This window comes from Vulpes lagopus, chromosome 11, assembly GCF_018345385.1.
Source record: "Vulpes lagopus strain Blue_001 chromosome 11, ASM1834538v1, whole genome shotgun sequence".
Classification (NCBI taxonomy): domain Eukaryota; kingdom Metazoa; phylum Chordata; class Mammalia; order Carnivora; family Canidae; genus Vulpes; species Vulpes lagopus.
In genome coordinates, this window is record NC_054834.1 from 64,584,373 (window position 1) to 64,598,091 (window position 13,719).

Below are 13,719 nucleotides of genomic sequence, written 5' to 3' on the forward strand. Positions count from 1 at the left end.
CACAGTAACTCTTCCTGATTCTATAGCAGCCTCCTGCTATGGACCTGAACTGCTTTATAGCAGTTTCTGGTCTTTAGACTCAAAATGGGACATAGATCTTGCAGTGCACATTTCTGGTATCTGTACAATGGAATATTATTCAGCATTGAAAAGGAAGGAATTTCTGACCCATGCTAGAAACAGATAAATATTGATGACATATTAAATGAACTAAGGTCTCTATTGTTAATAAACTTTATAACAGACTTATGTTTACAGGAAAATTGTGGAAATGATACAGAATTCCCATATACTCTACTCTTAGTTTCCCCAGTTACCATCCTAAATATTATGGTACATCTTCACAACTATAAATACATTATTTTTACCTAACATCCATACTTTATTCAGCTTAGTTTTTAACCAATGCCGTTTTATTCACCAGAATCTCAGATATCATACCACATTGCATGTCACTGTCATGTCTTCTTCAGCACCTCCAGATAGTGACAGTTTTTCTGTATGTTCTTTATTTTTTTATTTCAAGTATGATTAACATACAGCACTAGAGTTGTTTCAGGTGTGTAATATTATGATTCAACAATTCTATAGCTTACTCAGTGCCCATTACAATAAGTGTATTAACATTTTTTAAGATTTATTTATTTATTGAGAAAGAGAAGGTATGTGTACAATTAGAAGGAGGAGCAGAGGGAGAGGCTAGGAGAGGTAGAGAAAGAGATTCCTTACTGACTTTGGACCACTCATTGGGCTGGATCCCAGTACCTTGAGATCATGACCTAAGCCAAAAAAAAAAAAAAAAAAAAAGAAAGAAAGAAAAAAAAAGAGTGGGAGGCTTACCCTACTGAGCAACCCAGAAGCCCCTTAACTTTTCCTATTTATGATGAACTTGGCAGTTTTGAGAACTACTCTGACATTTTATATAAAACCTTCATATGAGGTTAGTCTGGTACTTTACTCTAGATTAGAATTGGGTAGTGGGTTATAGGGAAAAACTTCACTGTAGTAAACTTCCATTTGCATTACAAAATACCAGTAGGTACATGCTTTCAGTATGACTCATTGCCATTGTGTTTAGCCTTGATCATCTGGTTGAGGTGGTGTTGAAATATTTCTCCTCTGTAAAATTACTCCCCCTGCCCCATTCCACAATGTGCCTTTTGGCAGAAACTCACCTGTGTACAGCCCACAAATAAGAGATTGAGAGTTATCTATAACCCTTTGAGAGCAGAATACTACAATATCATTAAGAATTCTTTTTAATGGGAGATTTGTCTATCATCATCTCTTTATTAGTTATTTATTTAAGTGGTTATATCAATATGAACTTGTGGATTTTTTAAAGTATGAGTTATAATCCATTTCAGTGTCACTGATTTTGTAGCTTTCTTTTCCAGCTTTTGAAACTAGGGGGTCTTTCCATTGGCTCTTGTGTCCCTTTGGCATATTCTCATTACAGTGTCAGTGACTGTACATGTGTGTTAGCATCCGTACCTTTGAGCATTATAAGATACTCCAATTCATCTTGTACATTCTCTGCCCCAGGCCTAGATTCAGCCATTTCTTTAAAAAGTCCTAATTTACTTTCTTGGATAACAGTATCAGATACCATGTCCTGGGCACTAGATAATCAAGTTTTTTTTTATTATTATTCTAGTCAAAAGAGGCATTTATGGCCCAAATAAGCTGATCTCTTCCAAATAAATTAATTGCAGGAAGAGATTATCTTTTCCTCATAATCTATTAATACATATTGAAGATTAAGTTCTTTTCTTTGTCACACTTAGCTCAAGTGTCCTAATTAATAGGGAAGGGACACTTTAGGGAATGACCTTCCCCAGACTCCCATATTTTGCATCATTCCTGTTTAAATACTGCTGCAGGAAAAGCAAAAGAGAGCATCTCCCATTCAAACTCCTCGTGAAATTCGATTTCAGAAAGTGTGGAATGAATCTGGGACCAACTTTGTCTTCTGTTATGCATGCAAGAACCTGAGCTTCAGTGACATCAAACAGCTCAGACAGAGTTTTAGAAACACTTTAAAAAAAAAAAATTCTCATTTGAATAAAGAATGGCCAAATTACATTGAGAAGAAAAGAGGACGACTGAACATCCTAACCTTTGCATAAGCTCTCATCAAAACTGGTAAGATTTGTGTTGAGGGTTAACTTAGTTGTATTTGATTTGCAGAGAAAATTTATCTGATCAATGCCACAGTGTGTGTCTAACACATAAAGGCATTTGCGGAAGGATAGAAAGTTTAGGGAATTTTCTGGAAGTGTTTTACAATCTAAGGTGAGAAGTTGGAATAAGAGAAATGCATAGCAGCTCCTGCTAAAGATATAAACAAACAAAAATAATATCTATTTGAGTATTTCAGGAAATGCTCCATGGAGATGATGATTTTACTTTGGGTGGAGTAGGCTTCCTTTTTGAGTAGTAACTGATTATTGAATAGGACCAAACACTATTAGATTGTATCTATAGGAAATATTCTTAATTCTTTCCTTAACACTATGAATACTTATTATTAAATATGTACTTTCATTTAGATGCTAAAATTCAGCAGTGAACAGATAAAAGTCACCTTCCTTACATTGCTACTTTTGAATGTATGCCACTCATATCTATTATTATGAACTATACAAATGTCTCAAACTATATCTCTATTAGATATAGTAGGTAAATAGATGATAGATACATGGAATGGTAGATCGATAGATATCTTTTTACTTAATTGTTAGAAACCACAAACAAGCTTTCATTCTTATTGCTGAAGACTTGGACAAAGAGCCTAAATGGGAAATGATTAAGAGTGTAGGGGAACCTATAGTGAATGGCAGTGTGGTTGGGGCACGAGTGGTAAAGACCCTGAAGCTTTTACTCAGCTCTTTCTCAGACATTTAAATCTTACTCTGGCCCTGGAAATCTTGTTGTCAGAAGACAGTTGGTATGAACCAGTAATATGCCAATGTAATTAACAACAATCTACTAATAGAAGATTTTTAAAAGCTTTTTCTTTTTCTTTATTTCCTTTTTTTTTATTTAAATTCAATTAGCCAACCTATAGTGCATCATTAGAGTCAGATGTGGGGATTAGATGTATAGTTAATGATGATAATTATAAAGGCTTTATTTTTAATGGAGCATGATAATGACATATTTTCATTACCAATGGGAATATTTTAAAAGGTAAGTCATCCTATCTCTGATTCCAAAAATGCAATTCCCCACTCGGAAGCCACAAATTTTATGCTATTTGGTACTCTCTTAAATACAATTCATTGATATGAGTCCAAGTGTGTGTGAGATATATTATTCTGCAGTTAATGAAAATATTGCCATCCCCCGCAGACAGTCCTGAACTCTATCACTTTAAAACATATTTTAGAAACCATTGCATATATATCCATACAGTAGATTACATTTTTGGTTGATTATGTAAAATACCATCCCTGATTCATTTAGCTTCCTTCGTGATGAGCATTGAAGTTTCTTTCCTTTTGTCAACATGGAAAGGACTGCTATGATTGTCTTTGTGCCTGTGAGTGAGATTGCTTGCAACAAATGAAATCAACAGACCTATGTCTATGTGACATTGAAATATAATCAATGGTGAAAATCGCTCCCCAAGAGATTGCCTCTCCTTAGACAATTACCAAAAATGCAGTTGTACAGGGTTAGTTGTTTCCCACATCACTTTCTGCATTGTTTGTTAAAAGACATTTATTTAAAAAGGTCAATTTGTTAATCTAATAGGTGAAACAATATATAATTGGAATTTAAATTTCAATGTATTTTTCCACGAATGAAATTGGGTATCTTTTGACGTTTTTAAAAAGATTTTATTTGAGAGAAATAGTGAGTGACAAAAAGAGAAAGAAAGCATGAGCAGGGGGAGAGGGAAAAGCAGACTCCCAGTTGAGCAGGAAGCCTAACTTGGGACTCAACCTCAAGATCCTAAGATCATGACCTGAGCTGAAGGCAGATGCTTAACTGACTGAGCCAGCCAGGTCCCCCAACATTATTTTATAAGAAAAATTTCTTTTGAAATCAGTTCTTTTGCCCTTTTTCATTTATACTGTGTGTGTGTGTGTGTGTGTGTGTGTGTGTGTGTGTGTGTTTTAATATCCTATCTATTTAGAGAGAGTATGAATGAAGGAAGGGGCAGAGAGAGAAAATCTTACAGGTCCCATGCTTCTCATGGTACCTGACCTGAGGCTCAATCTCACAACCCTAAGATCATGTCCCAAGTGAAAACTGAGAATCAGATGCTTAGTTGACTGACCCATTCAGGCATCCTATGCATTGTAGGGGTTTTGTTGTTGTTTTAAAGATTTTTTTTTTAAAGAGAGAGATAGCAAAAGAGAGTAGATCTGAGCTGGGGAAGAGAGGCAGAAGCACGCTCCACTCTGAGCAAGGAGCAAGATGGTGCTCAATCCCAGGACCCCTGTATCATGACCTGAGTCAAAGGCAGATGCTTAAATGACTGAGCCATCCAGGTTTCCCCAGTGCAGTTGATTTTAAAGACCAATCTCTGAAATCCATTTATATTTGAAAAAATTATGCATTTGTCTGGAGTACATGTTGTAAATAAATGACTTGGCCTTTATGCATTTAAGTATGCTACTAATGGAAATTATATGTGATGAGGACAGAAAAGGACTTTTCTACTGTTTGGTATATATAAATAAATGTTAGTTCCCTTCCTTATCTGTCTTCTCTTACTGAACTTAGAGTATGTGACACTCAAGAATATAGATTCCAAGAATTCAATTGAAAAGTTCGAGCTATGACTTGTCACCTCCTTAGCTCATTTTTAAACCCCTGGTGTTTGAAATACGTAGAACTTGAAAGAATATTTTGATTTAGGCCAAAGGTTCTCCATTTATCCTTTATTTACAATCAGTCTCTCCTTCTGTTCTTAAGAAAGTATGCTGAAAGACTGATGAAAGTACTGAACGAGGTGAAGAATTTAACTTTGGACAACACGGTACAATTTACAGAGCACAAAGTTTTAAGATAGAAGCTGAATTTAGAACTGCAGTCAACTAGAAATTATGGAGAGTTAAAGTAACAGGAAATATACTTAATCAAGGAAACAGATTAAAATAAAGTTCATGATAAAATGGAATAATTGACTGAATGCTCACTGCAAAAATTCTGGTTGTTTCTCTCTTCTCCTCTGTCTCACTCTCTCCCTCTTTTAGTTTTCTTAAGGAAAACACTATCAAATCTTTCTACATAATTCCTTGAATGTTTAGACTATTTACTATAAGATATTTTAAAGTGAACTGCCAGGATGAAGTAGTATGAAATTGCATTATGCAAAATATGCATGAGTTTTCTCCATTTTACATCATTCTACACTAATAGGTCCTTGCTGTAAATAAAGACATTCAGCTCAAAAAGATACTTTCTCATAGCAAATACCCTAAATGAATGTTTATTATGCCTGAAGAATCAGGTACTCTTTCATTATTGATATATTTCATTGTTTCCAAAAGCAATGAAGTGAATAGTGTATAAATACCATGATTTCCACTTTATTCAGAAGAAAACAACACAGGTGGTAAGGGATTACAGACTGGTAAGTGGCATTTCCATCATCAAGTTTATGCATTTGACCTCCAAGTGGATTATTCATTTCATATTTTTTTCTTTGCAGATTAATTATTTCTAACCTGCATTTTCTCTGCTTTGAATGAAATAATGCAACAAAATAACACCGTTACTGAGTTCATACTGTTAGGATTGACTCAAGATCCTATGAAAAAGAAAATGGTATTTATAATATTCTTCATTTTATATATGGGAACTGTGGTAGGGAATTTGCTTATTATTGTGACCATCAGGTTTAGCCGGACACTTGGGACCCCCATGTACTATTTCTTATTTTATTTGTCTCTTGCGGACTCCTGCTTTTCAACTTCTACAGCCCCCAGACTAATTGTGGATTCACTCTCTGCAAAAAAAATCATAACTTACAATGAGTGCATGACTCAGGTCTTTGCACTACATTTCTTTGGTTGCATGGAGGTCTTTGTCCTCATCCTCATGGCCGTTGATCGCTATGTGGCCATCTGTAAGCCCTTACGTTACCCAACCATCATGAACCGGCAGGTCTGCACTATCATGATTGTTCTTGCATGGATAGGATCTTTTTTCCATTCTATAGCCGAGGTTGTCCCAGCCTTGAGATTGCCCTTCTGTGGACCCAATTTGATTGATCATTACTGCTGTGATTTGCAACCCTTGCTGAAACTTGCTTGCATGGACACTTATCTGATTAACCTAGAATGGGTGTCTAATAGCGGGGCCATTTGCACAGGCAGTTTTGTGATTCTGATGATCTCCTATATTGTCATCTTGCATTCACTGAGAAACTATAGTGCAGAAGGGAAGAAAAAAGCTCTCTCTACTTGCACTTCTCACATCATCGTAGTAATCATATTCTTTGGTCCGTGTATATTCACATACACACGCCCCCCAACCACTTACCCCATGGACAAGATGGTGGCTGTATTTTATACTATTGGGACACCTTTTCTCAACCCACTCATCTACACACTGAGAAATGCAGAAGTGAAAAATGCCATGAGAAAGCTATGGCGTGTCATAATTACCTCAGAGAGCAGAAGATGAATTGAGAACTTTGGATGATTACTTAATCTGTACAGATATCAAATATAGTGTATATCCTGACTTTCCCAATGTACTCTAATATAATGCATCTTATTTCCTTAGTTTTCTTCTGTACTTCTGCTCTGAAACTAGTAGATTCCAGCCAACTTAAATATTCATATAAGGGAATTTTATTCATCAACAAAAAGGAAAGAAATACTGATAACTTGCCATAACTTGCATTTATGCTAAGAACATTACAGTAAATGAAAGAAACAGGATACAAAAAGTAACATATTGTATAATATCTTTTATACTAAAAGTCTAGAAAAGGGCAGCCTGGATGGCTCAGCAGTTTAGCGCCGCCTTCAGCCCAGGATGTGATCCTGGAGACCCCAGATAGAGTCCCACATCAGGCTCCTTGCAGGGAACCTGCTTCTCCCTCTGCCTGTATCTCTGCCTCTCTCTCTCTCTCTCTCTCTCTCTCTCTCTTTCTCTCTCTCTCTATGTATCTTTCATGAATAAATAAATAAAATCTTTTTTAAAAATTCTAGAAAAGTAAATCTATACTGAAAGAAAGTAGATTATGGATTGCCTGGGTGGCTCAGTTGGTTAAGCAAGGGACTCTTGATTTTGGCTCAGGTCAGGATTTCAGGGTCATGGCGTCAAGACTCAAGTCAGGCTCTGTGCTCAACATGGAATCTGCTTGAGGTTGCCTCTCTCCCTCTGCCGCTCCCTAACCTCCATGCTGCAGTCCCCCACCCACTTCCTTATCCCTGGTTTTCATGCACACTCACCCTCTCTCTCAAAAATAAAAAATAAAAAAAGGAAGACAGAAAAAAAGAAAGAAAGAAGGAAAGAGAAAGAAAGAAGAAAGAAAGAAAGAAAAGAAAGAAAGAAAGAAAAGAAAGAGAAAGAAAAAGAAAGAAAGAAAGAAAGAAAGAAAGAAAGAAAGAAAGAAAAGAAGAAAGAAAAGAAAGAAAGAAAGAAAGAAAGAAAGAAAGAAGAAAGAAAGAAAGAAAGAAAAGAAGAAAGAAGAAAAGAAAAAGAAAGAAAGAAAAAGAAAGAAGAAAGAAAGAAAGAAAGAAAGAAAGAAAGAAAGAAAGAAAGAAAGAAAGAAAGAAAAATTCTATTGGTATTTACCTAGGAGTGCCTGTGATGATGGTGGAGAGGAATAAGTCACTATGAATAGGCATGGAATTTCTTTTAGGGTGGCAAAATGTTGTGAAAGTAGATAGTCTTGATTGTTTCATAGGTTTCTATACTAAATACTATTAAATCATATACTTTAAATGAGCAAATTGTTTAGTATGTGGATTATATCTCAATAAAGCTATTAAAAACAAATAAACATTAAATATAGTGATTATTTGCACAGAATAAATGGCCATACAGTAACTTTTATTAAAAATTTATTTCCCATGAATAAAAGTATGTTAATATTAAATTAAAAATTAGTGCATACCAGTGATTTTGGATTACTACTATGATTAAAATACAGCATAATGTATATAGCTAATAACACTATAATATTTATTTGAAAATTGCAAAGAGTAGATCCAAAAATTTTCATCAGAAGAAAAAATTATAATTGTGTGGTGATGGTTGCTATCTAGATTTATTGTGATGATCATTTTGAAATATATACAGTATCAAATCATTTGGTTGTATACCTGAAACCACTAATAATGTTATATGCTAATTATATCTCAATGAAAAAAAAAGTGGAATCTATCTCTCCATGCTTTTATCTGGGCTAATATCTTGACACATGTCACATGTAAACTCTTCCCAAAGGAAAAGAAGGTGGTAAAAGTTATGTTGTATAATCCCTAAAAGTTGGTGTGAGAGGCATTAAAGCTTTTGCTTTTGTGAAACAACCAATGCCCTGCAACAACTGTGGTTTGGTATAGCCCAATCTACACCTGTGAAATGAATGAGAACTGACATACCTGTGCCAATTGCCAGATGTATGAATGAGGCCATCTTGGACCATGTACTCCATTCATTCCACAGAGAGTGTCTCTAGGTGAAACCAGAACATGGATCACCCAGCTGAATCCAGCCACGTTGTAGAATCATAATCAAATATTGAATTTATTTAAAGACTTTAAATTTTGGTTTTGCAACTTAAAACTACTAATTCAGGGGGCTGGGGGTACCTGGGTGGCTCAGTCTGTTAAGCATATACCTTCAGCTCAGATCTTGGTTTCAGGGTCCTAGGATCTAGCTCTGCCTAGAGCTCCCTGCTCAGTGGGCAGTCTGCTACTCCCACTCTCTCTCCCTCTGTGCTCTGTCTCAAATAATTAAATAAATAATCTTAAAATAAATGAAAAAATAAAACTATTAATTTGGATATTAGATTTTGTGATTGTTAGCCACTAATTTTTGCTTAGTGCTATTTCCCAGTATGTAACAATAGATATCTTACACACCTACTAAGTTCATACAAGGCAGAAAGCAGAAGATAAACACTGTGAAGTTTCAGGGGGCTGTCACATGGGTAGAGTTCTTAAAGTTCTGTGGCCTGTGGGATTCCACAATCAAAAAAAGAAGTGCTTTCTATTCACATCTTCTACCAGTTGGAAAGAGACACAGTATTTTATGGGTCCAGGGTCATGGCCAGATAGCAGTGCAAATGGCCCACTGTGTGGTGAACTTTGGCCAGTGGGAAGGGAAAGACAATGGCTACATTATCCTAGATTTCTGGCTATTTATATACTGGAAAAAGAATATATAGTCTCTCTTAAAAGGACTAGTGAGGTCAAGAAATTATCTGTGAAAGTGGTGAAACTACCCTTACACTGCATAGGAAGCATTTAAGTTTCCTCTGAGAGTACAAACATGTAAGGGTCTGGTATTTGGGATATTATATGAAAAAGGAAGAGGAGGTTTGATTAGAGTGGGAAGAGAAAAGAAATAAAAGAAAGAATGAGGACAAAGGAAAGATCACGAATGGGAGAAGAATAAGAAAGAATATTAGTGGTCAAGAGTCAATTTCAGGGATCCCTGGGTGGCGCAACGGTTTGGAGCCTGCCTTTGGCCCAGGGCGCGATCCTGGAGACCCGGGATCGAATCCCACATCAGGCTCCCGGTGCATGGAGCCTGCTTCTTCCTCAGCCTGTGTCTCTGCCTCTCTCTCTCTCTCTCTGTGACTATCATAAATTAAAAAAAAAAAAGAGTCAATTTCAATGACTTATACTCAAAAAAAGTAAAAGAATGAAAGCCTGCAGTACAATTTGTTCCAAGTATAGGGGGCGGGGCAGGATGGTGGAGGAGTAGGGGCCCCAACTCACCTGTCCCCACCAACTTACCTAGATAATTTTCAAATCATCCTGAAAACCTACGAATTTGACCTGAGATTTAAAGAGATTAAAGAGAGAACAGCCTGAGTGCTACAGAGAGAAGAGTTTTCGCTTCTACCAAGGAAGGAAGGTGGGGAAAAAAAAAAAAAGAATCAAGTGGGAGAGGGGCCCCACGAGGAGTCAGACTAAGGGGGGCGGCAAGAGCCTCCGGGGCAGGAAAGCCCAGGCCCAGAGAAGCAGGAACTTTAAAAACCCACACCGGATTCTTCCTGGACAGAAAGGAGCTCAGCAGGGAAACCAGGCAGGATCGCAGGAGGGGCAGTGGAGCCCCCAGGTCCCCGGGGTCACTAGCAGAGGAGGTGAGCCCTGGGGAAGAGCCCGCAGCATGCAACAGCCCCAGCGGTAAAGGGCTAGAGCGCAACCGGGAGCTCCTCGGAGGTGGCTCCACGCAGAGGAGGCTGTGCGCCCGGGGAGCGCAATTCCAGCAGCACAGGCCCGGATCCCAGGGCGCCGAGGGACACAGCCCAGAATTCTGCGCTCCCCCGGGACAGGAAGAGGCAGGAGGGCCCAGGACAGCGAGGACGCTCCTGCTGCAGGATGCCCTGAGCTGTGCAGGTCAGAGCCCCTCCGCCCCCGGAGCATCCAGGCCCCTGGGGATTGGGAGCTGTGGGAGTTACTTCAGGAGCTGACTCAAGGGCTGGAGAGCTGGCTGCTGCTACTGTTGTTGTTCCTCAGTGTCACCGTATGCCTGGGACAGAGCGGGGCCACCAGGGAGGAGGGGCCTCATGGGGTAAACAGCTCCCACTGAGCCCAGAACCAGGCAGGGGGAGAGGCAGCTCCCCCAGGTGCACACACCTGAAAATCAGCACAACAGGCCCCTCCCCCAGAAGACCAGCTGGAAGGACAGGGGAAGAGCAAGTTCTTGACCCAGCAGCTCCAGGGGAAGTCAAGGAATTTACAGTATACAAAATCAGAGAATACCTCTCTTTTTATTTCTTCTTCCTTTTTCCAGTAAAAATCGTTTTTATATCAGACTGTAAATTTCAGATGTTTTTCTCTTTTCTCACCTTAACTACAGTATCTTACCACCTCTTCATTTTTTAAGATTCTTGCTTTTTGATTTTCATATTTCTATAATTACAGGTCTTAGATATATTTTTCACTTCTAGATTCCTTTCAACATACTCAACTTAATTTGGGGAGATATACGATATGTTTTGTTTTGTTTGTTTGTTTTGTGTTTTTTGTTTTCTCTGTTTCATTTTGTTCTACAATGGCGGAAGTTAATACCTTCTACACATGACCAGAATTAACCCAGAACCAAGTGATATACCATGCTGGCTCATTCTGTGAGATTCCTCTTTCCCATTCTGTCCCCCTCTTTTATCTCATTTATGTTTTGGTGGTCAATGTTGGGGCTTTCTACAAGTATTTCTGGTTTATATAAATTTGGGATTGAGCATATTCTAATATACAGAACTTAATATACTCAGAAACAAGAGGATCACCCTCTATAAGCCCTCAAGTAGACTGCATTATCTCTCCACTACAACTTCTACACCACCACCATCTCCCACTACCCCCACCTTTTTTTCTCCTTTTTTTCCCTTTTTTCTTTCTTTTTCTTCTATTCTTCTTTAGGATTCCTGGCCTTTTATTTTTTACTACTTTGTTTTAAAATTTGTTTCTCACTTTAGTGGTCCTATTGTCTTATTTCATTCTGGTCTTGTTTTCGATTTCTGGTCACTAACCTCAGCAGAATCTTTTAGGGTGAAATTTACTTAGGTCATGGTAGATATTCTTGATGCAGCCCACTCATACACCCAATCTGGACTGAGCAAAATGACTAGAAAGAAAAACTCACCACAAAAGAATCAGAAGCAGTACTCTATGCCACAGAGTTACAGAATTTGGATTACAATTTGATGTCAGAAAGCCATTTCAGAAGCAAAATTATCAAACTACTGGTGGCTCTGGAAAAAAGCATAAAGGATTCAAGAGACTTCATGACTGCAGCATTTAGATCTAATCAGGCTGAAATTAAAAATCAATTAAATGAGTGGCAATCCAAACTGGTAACAATGAGGGTTAATGAAGTGGAAGAAAAGTGCATGACATAGAAGACAAGTTTATGGCAAGGAAGGAAGCTGAGGAAAAAAGAAAAAACAATTAAAAACCATGAGGAAAGGTTATGGGAAATAAATGACAGCCTCAGAAGGAAAAAATCTGCATTTAATTGGGGTTCCAGAGAGCACTGAGAGGAACAGAGGAACAGAAAGCATATTTGAACAAATCATAGTTGAGAACTTCCCTAATTCAGATCCAGGAGATAGAGAGGTCACCCCTAAAATCAATAAAAAGTGCTCAACACTTCAACATTTAATAGTGAAACTTGCAAATTCCAAATATAAAAAGAAAATCCTTAAAGTGGCAAGAGACAAGAGATCCCTAACTTATATGGGGAGAAATATTAGATTAACAGCAGACCTCTCCACAGAGACCTGGAAGGCCAGAAAGGGCTGGCAGGATATGTTCAGGGTCCTAAATGAGAACATGCAGCCAAGAATACTTTATCCAGCAAAGTTCTCATTCAGAGGAAGGAGAGATAAAGAGCTTCCAAGACAGGAAGGAACTGAAAGAATATGTGACCATCAAACCAGCTTCGCAAGAAATATTAAGAGGGACTCTGTAAAAGAAAGAGGGAGCCCAAAGAAATAATCCAGAAAAACAAGGACTGAATAGGTATTATGATGACACTAAATTCATATCTTTAATAGTAACTTTGAACATGAATCGGCTAAAAGACCACATTAAAAGACGCAGGGATTCAGACTGGATAAAAAAGCAAGACCTATCTATTTGCTTTCTTGAAAAGACTCATTTTAGACATAAGGACAACTACAGCCTGAAAAAGGAGAGATTGGAGAACCATTTACCATTCAAAAGGTCTTCAAAAGAAAGCTGAGGTAGCAATCCTCATAGCAGATAAATTAAAGTTTATCGCAAAGACTATAGTAAGAGGGAAGAAGGACACTATATCATACTTAAACTATCTATGCAACAAAAGGACCTAACAATCATGAATATTTATGCTTTTAATGTGGAAGCTGCCAAGTATATCAATTAATTAGTAACCAAACTAAAGACATACTTAGATAATAAAACACTAATACTGAGAGACTTCAACACAGCACTTTCTGCAAATAACAGATTTTATAAGCACAACATCTCCAAAGAAACAAAGGCTTTCAATGGTACACTGGACCAGATGGATTTCACAGATATTTTCAGAACTTTAAATCCAAACACAACTGAATACACATTCTTCTCAAGTGCACATGGAACTTTCTCCAGAATAGACCACATACTGGGTCACAAATCAGATCTTAACTGATACCAAAAGATTGGAATTGTCCCCTACATATATTCAGGCCGTAATGCTTTGTAACTTGAACTTAATCACAAGAAGAAATTTGGAAGAAACTCAACACGTGAAGGTTAAAAGCATTCTGCTAAAAGATGAAAGGGTCAACCAGAAAATTAGAGAATAATTAAAAAGATTCATGGAGGGATCCCTGGGTGGCCTAGCGGTTTGGCGCCTGCCTTTGGCCCAGGGCGTGATCCTGGAGATCCGGGATCGAATCCCACGTTGGGCTTCCGGTGCATGGAGCCTGCTTCTCCCTCTGCCTATGTCTCTGCCTCTCTCTCTCTCTCTCTCTCTCTCTCTCTGTGACTATCATAAATAAATAAAAATTAAAAAAAAATAAAAAGATTCATGGAAACTAATGAA

At 37.7% G+C, this 13,719-nt stretch overlaps 1 protein-coding gene across 1 annotated transcript; it reads left to right on the forward strand.

The window, feature by feature from the left end:
- The first annotated feature begins 5,712 nt into the window (after positions 1–5,712).
- Positions 5,713–6,645, forward strand: LOC121472109 (olfactory receptor 4C11-like). Its single transcript, XM_041723162.1, has one exon. The coding sequence runs from the start codon at positions 5,713–5,715 to the stop codon at positions 6,643–6,645; it is 933 nt and encodes a 310-aa protein (XP_041579096.1).
- Positions 6,646–13,719: the final 7,074 nt, after the last annotated feature.

Coding starts and splice junctions, on each gene's coding strand:
- LOC121472109 (XM_041723162.1), top strand. CDS start 5,713: ATGCAACAAAATAACACCGTTACTGAGTTCATACTGTTAGGATTGACT.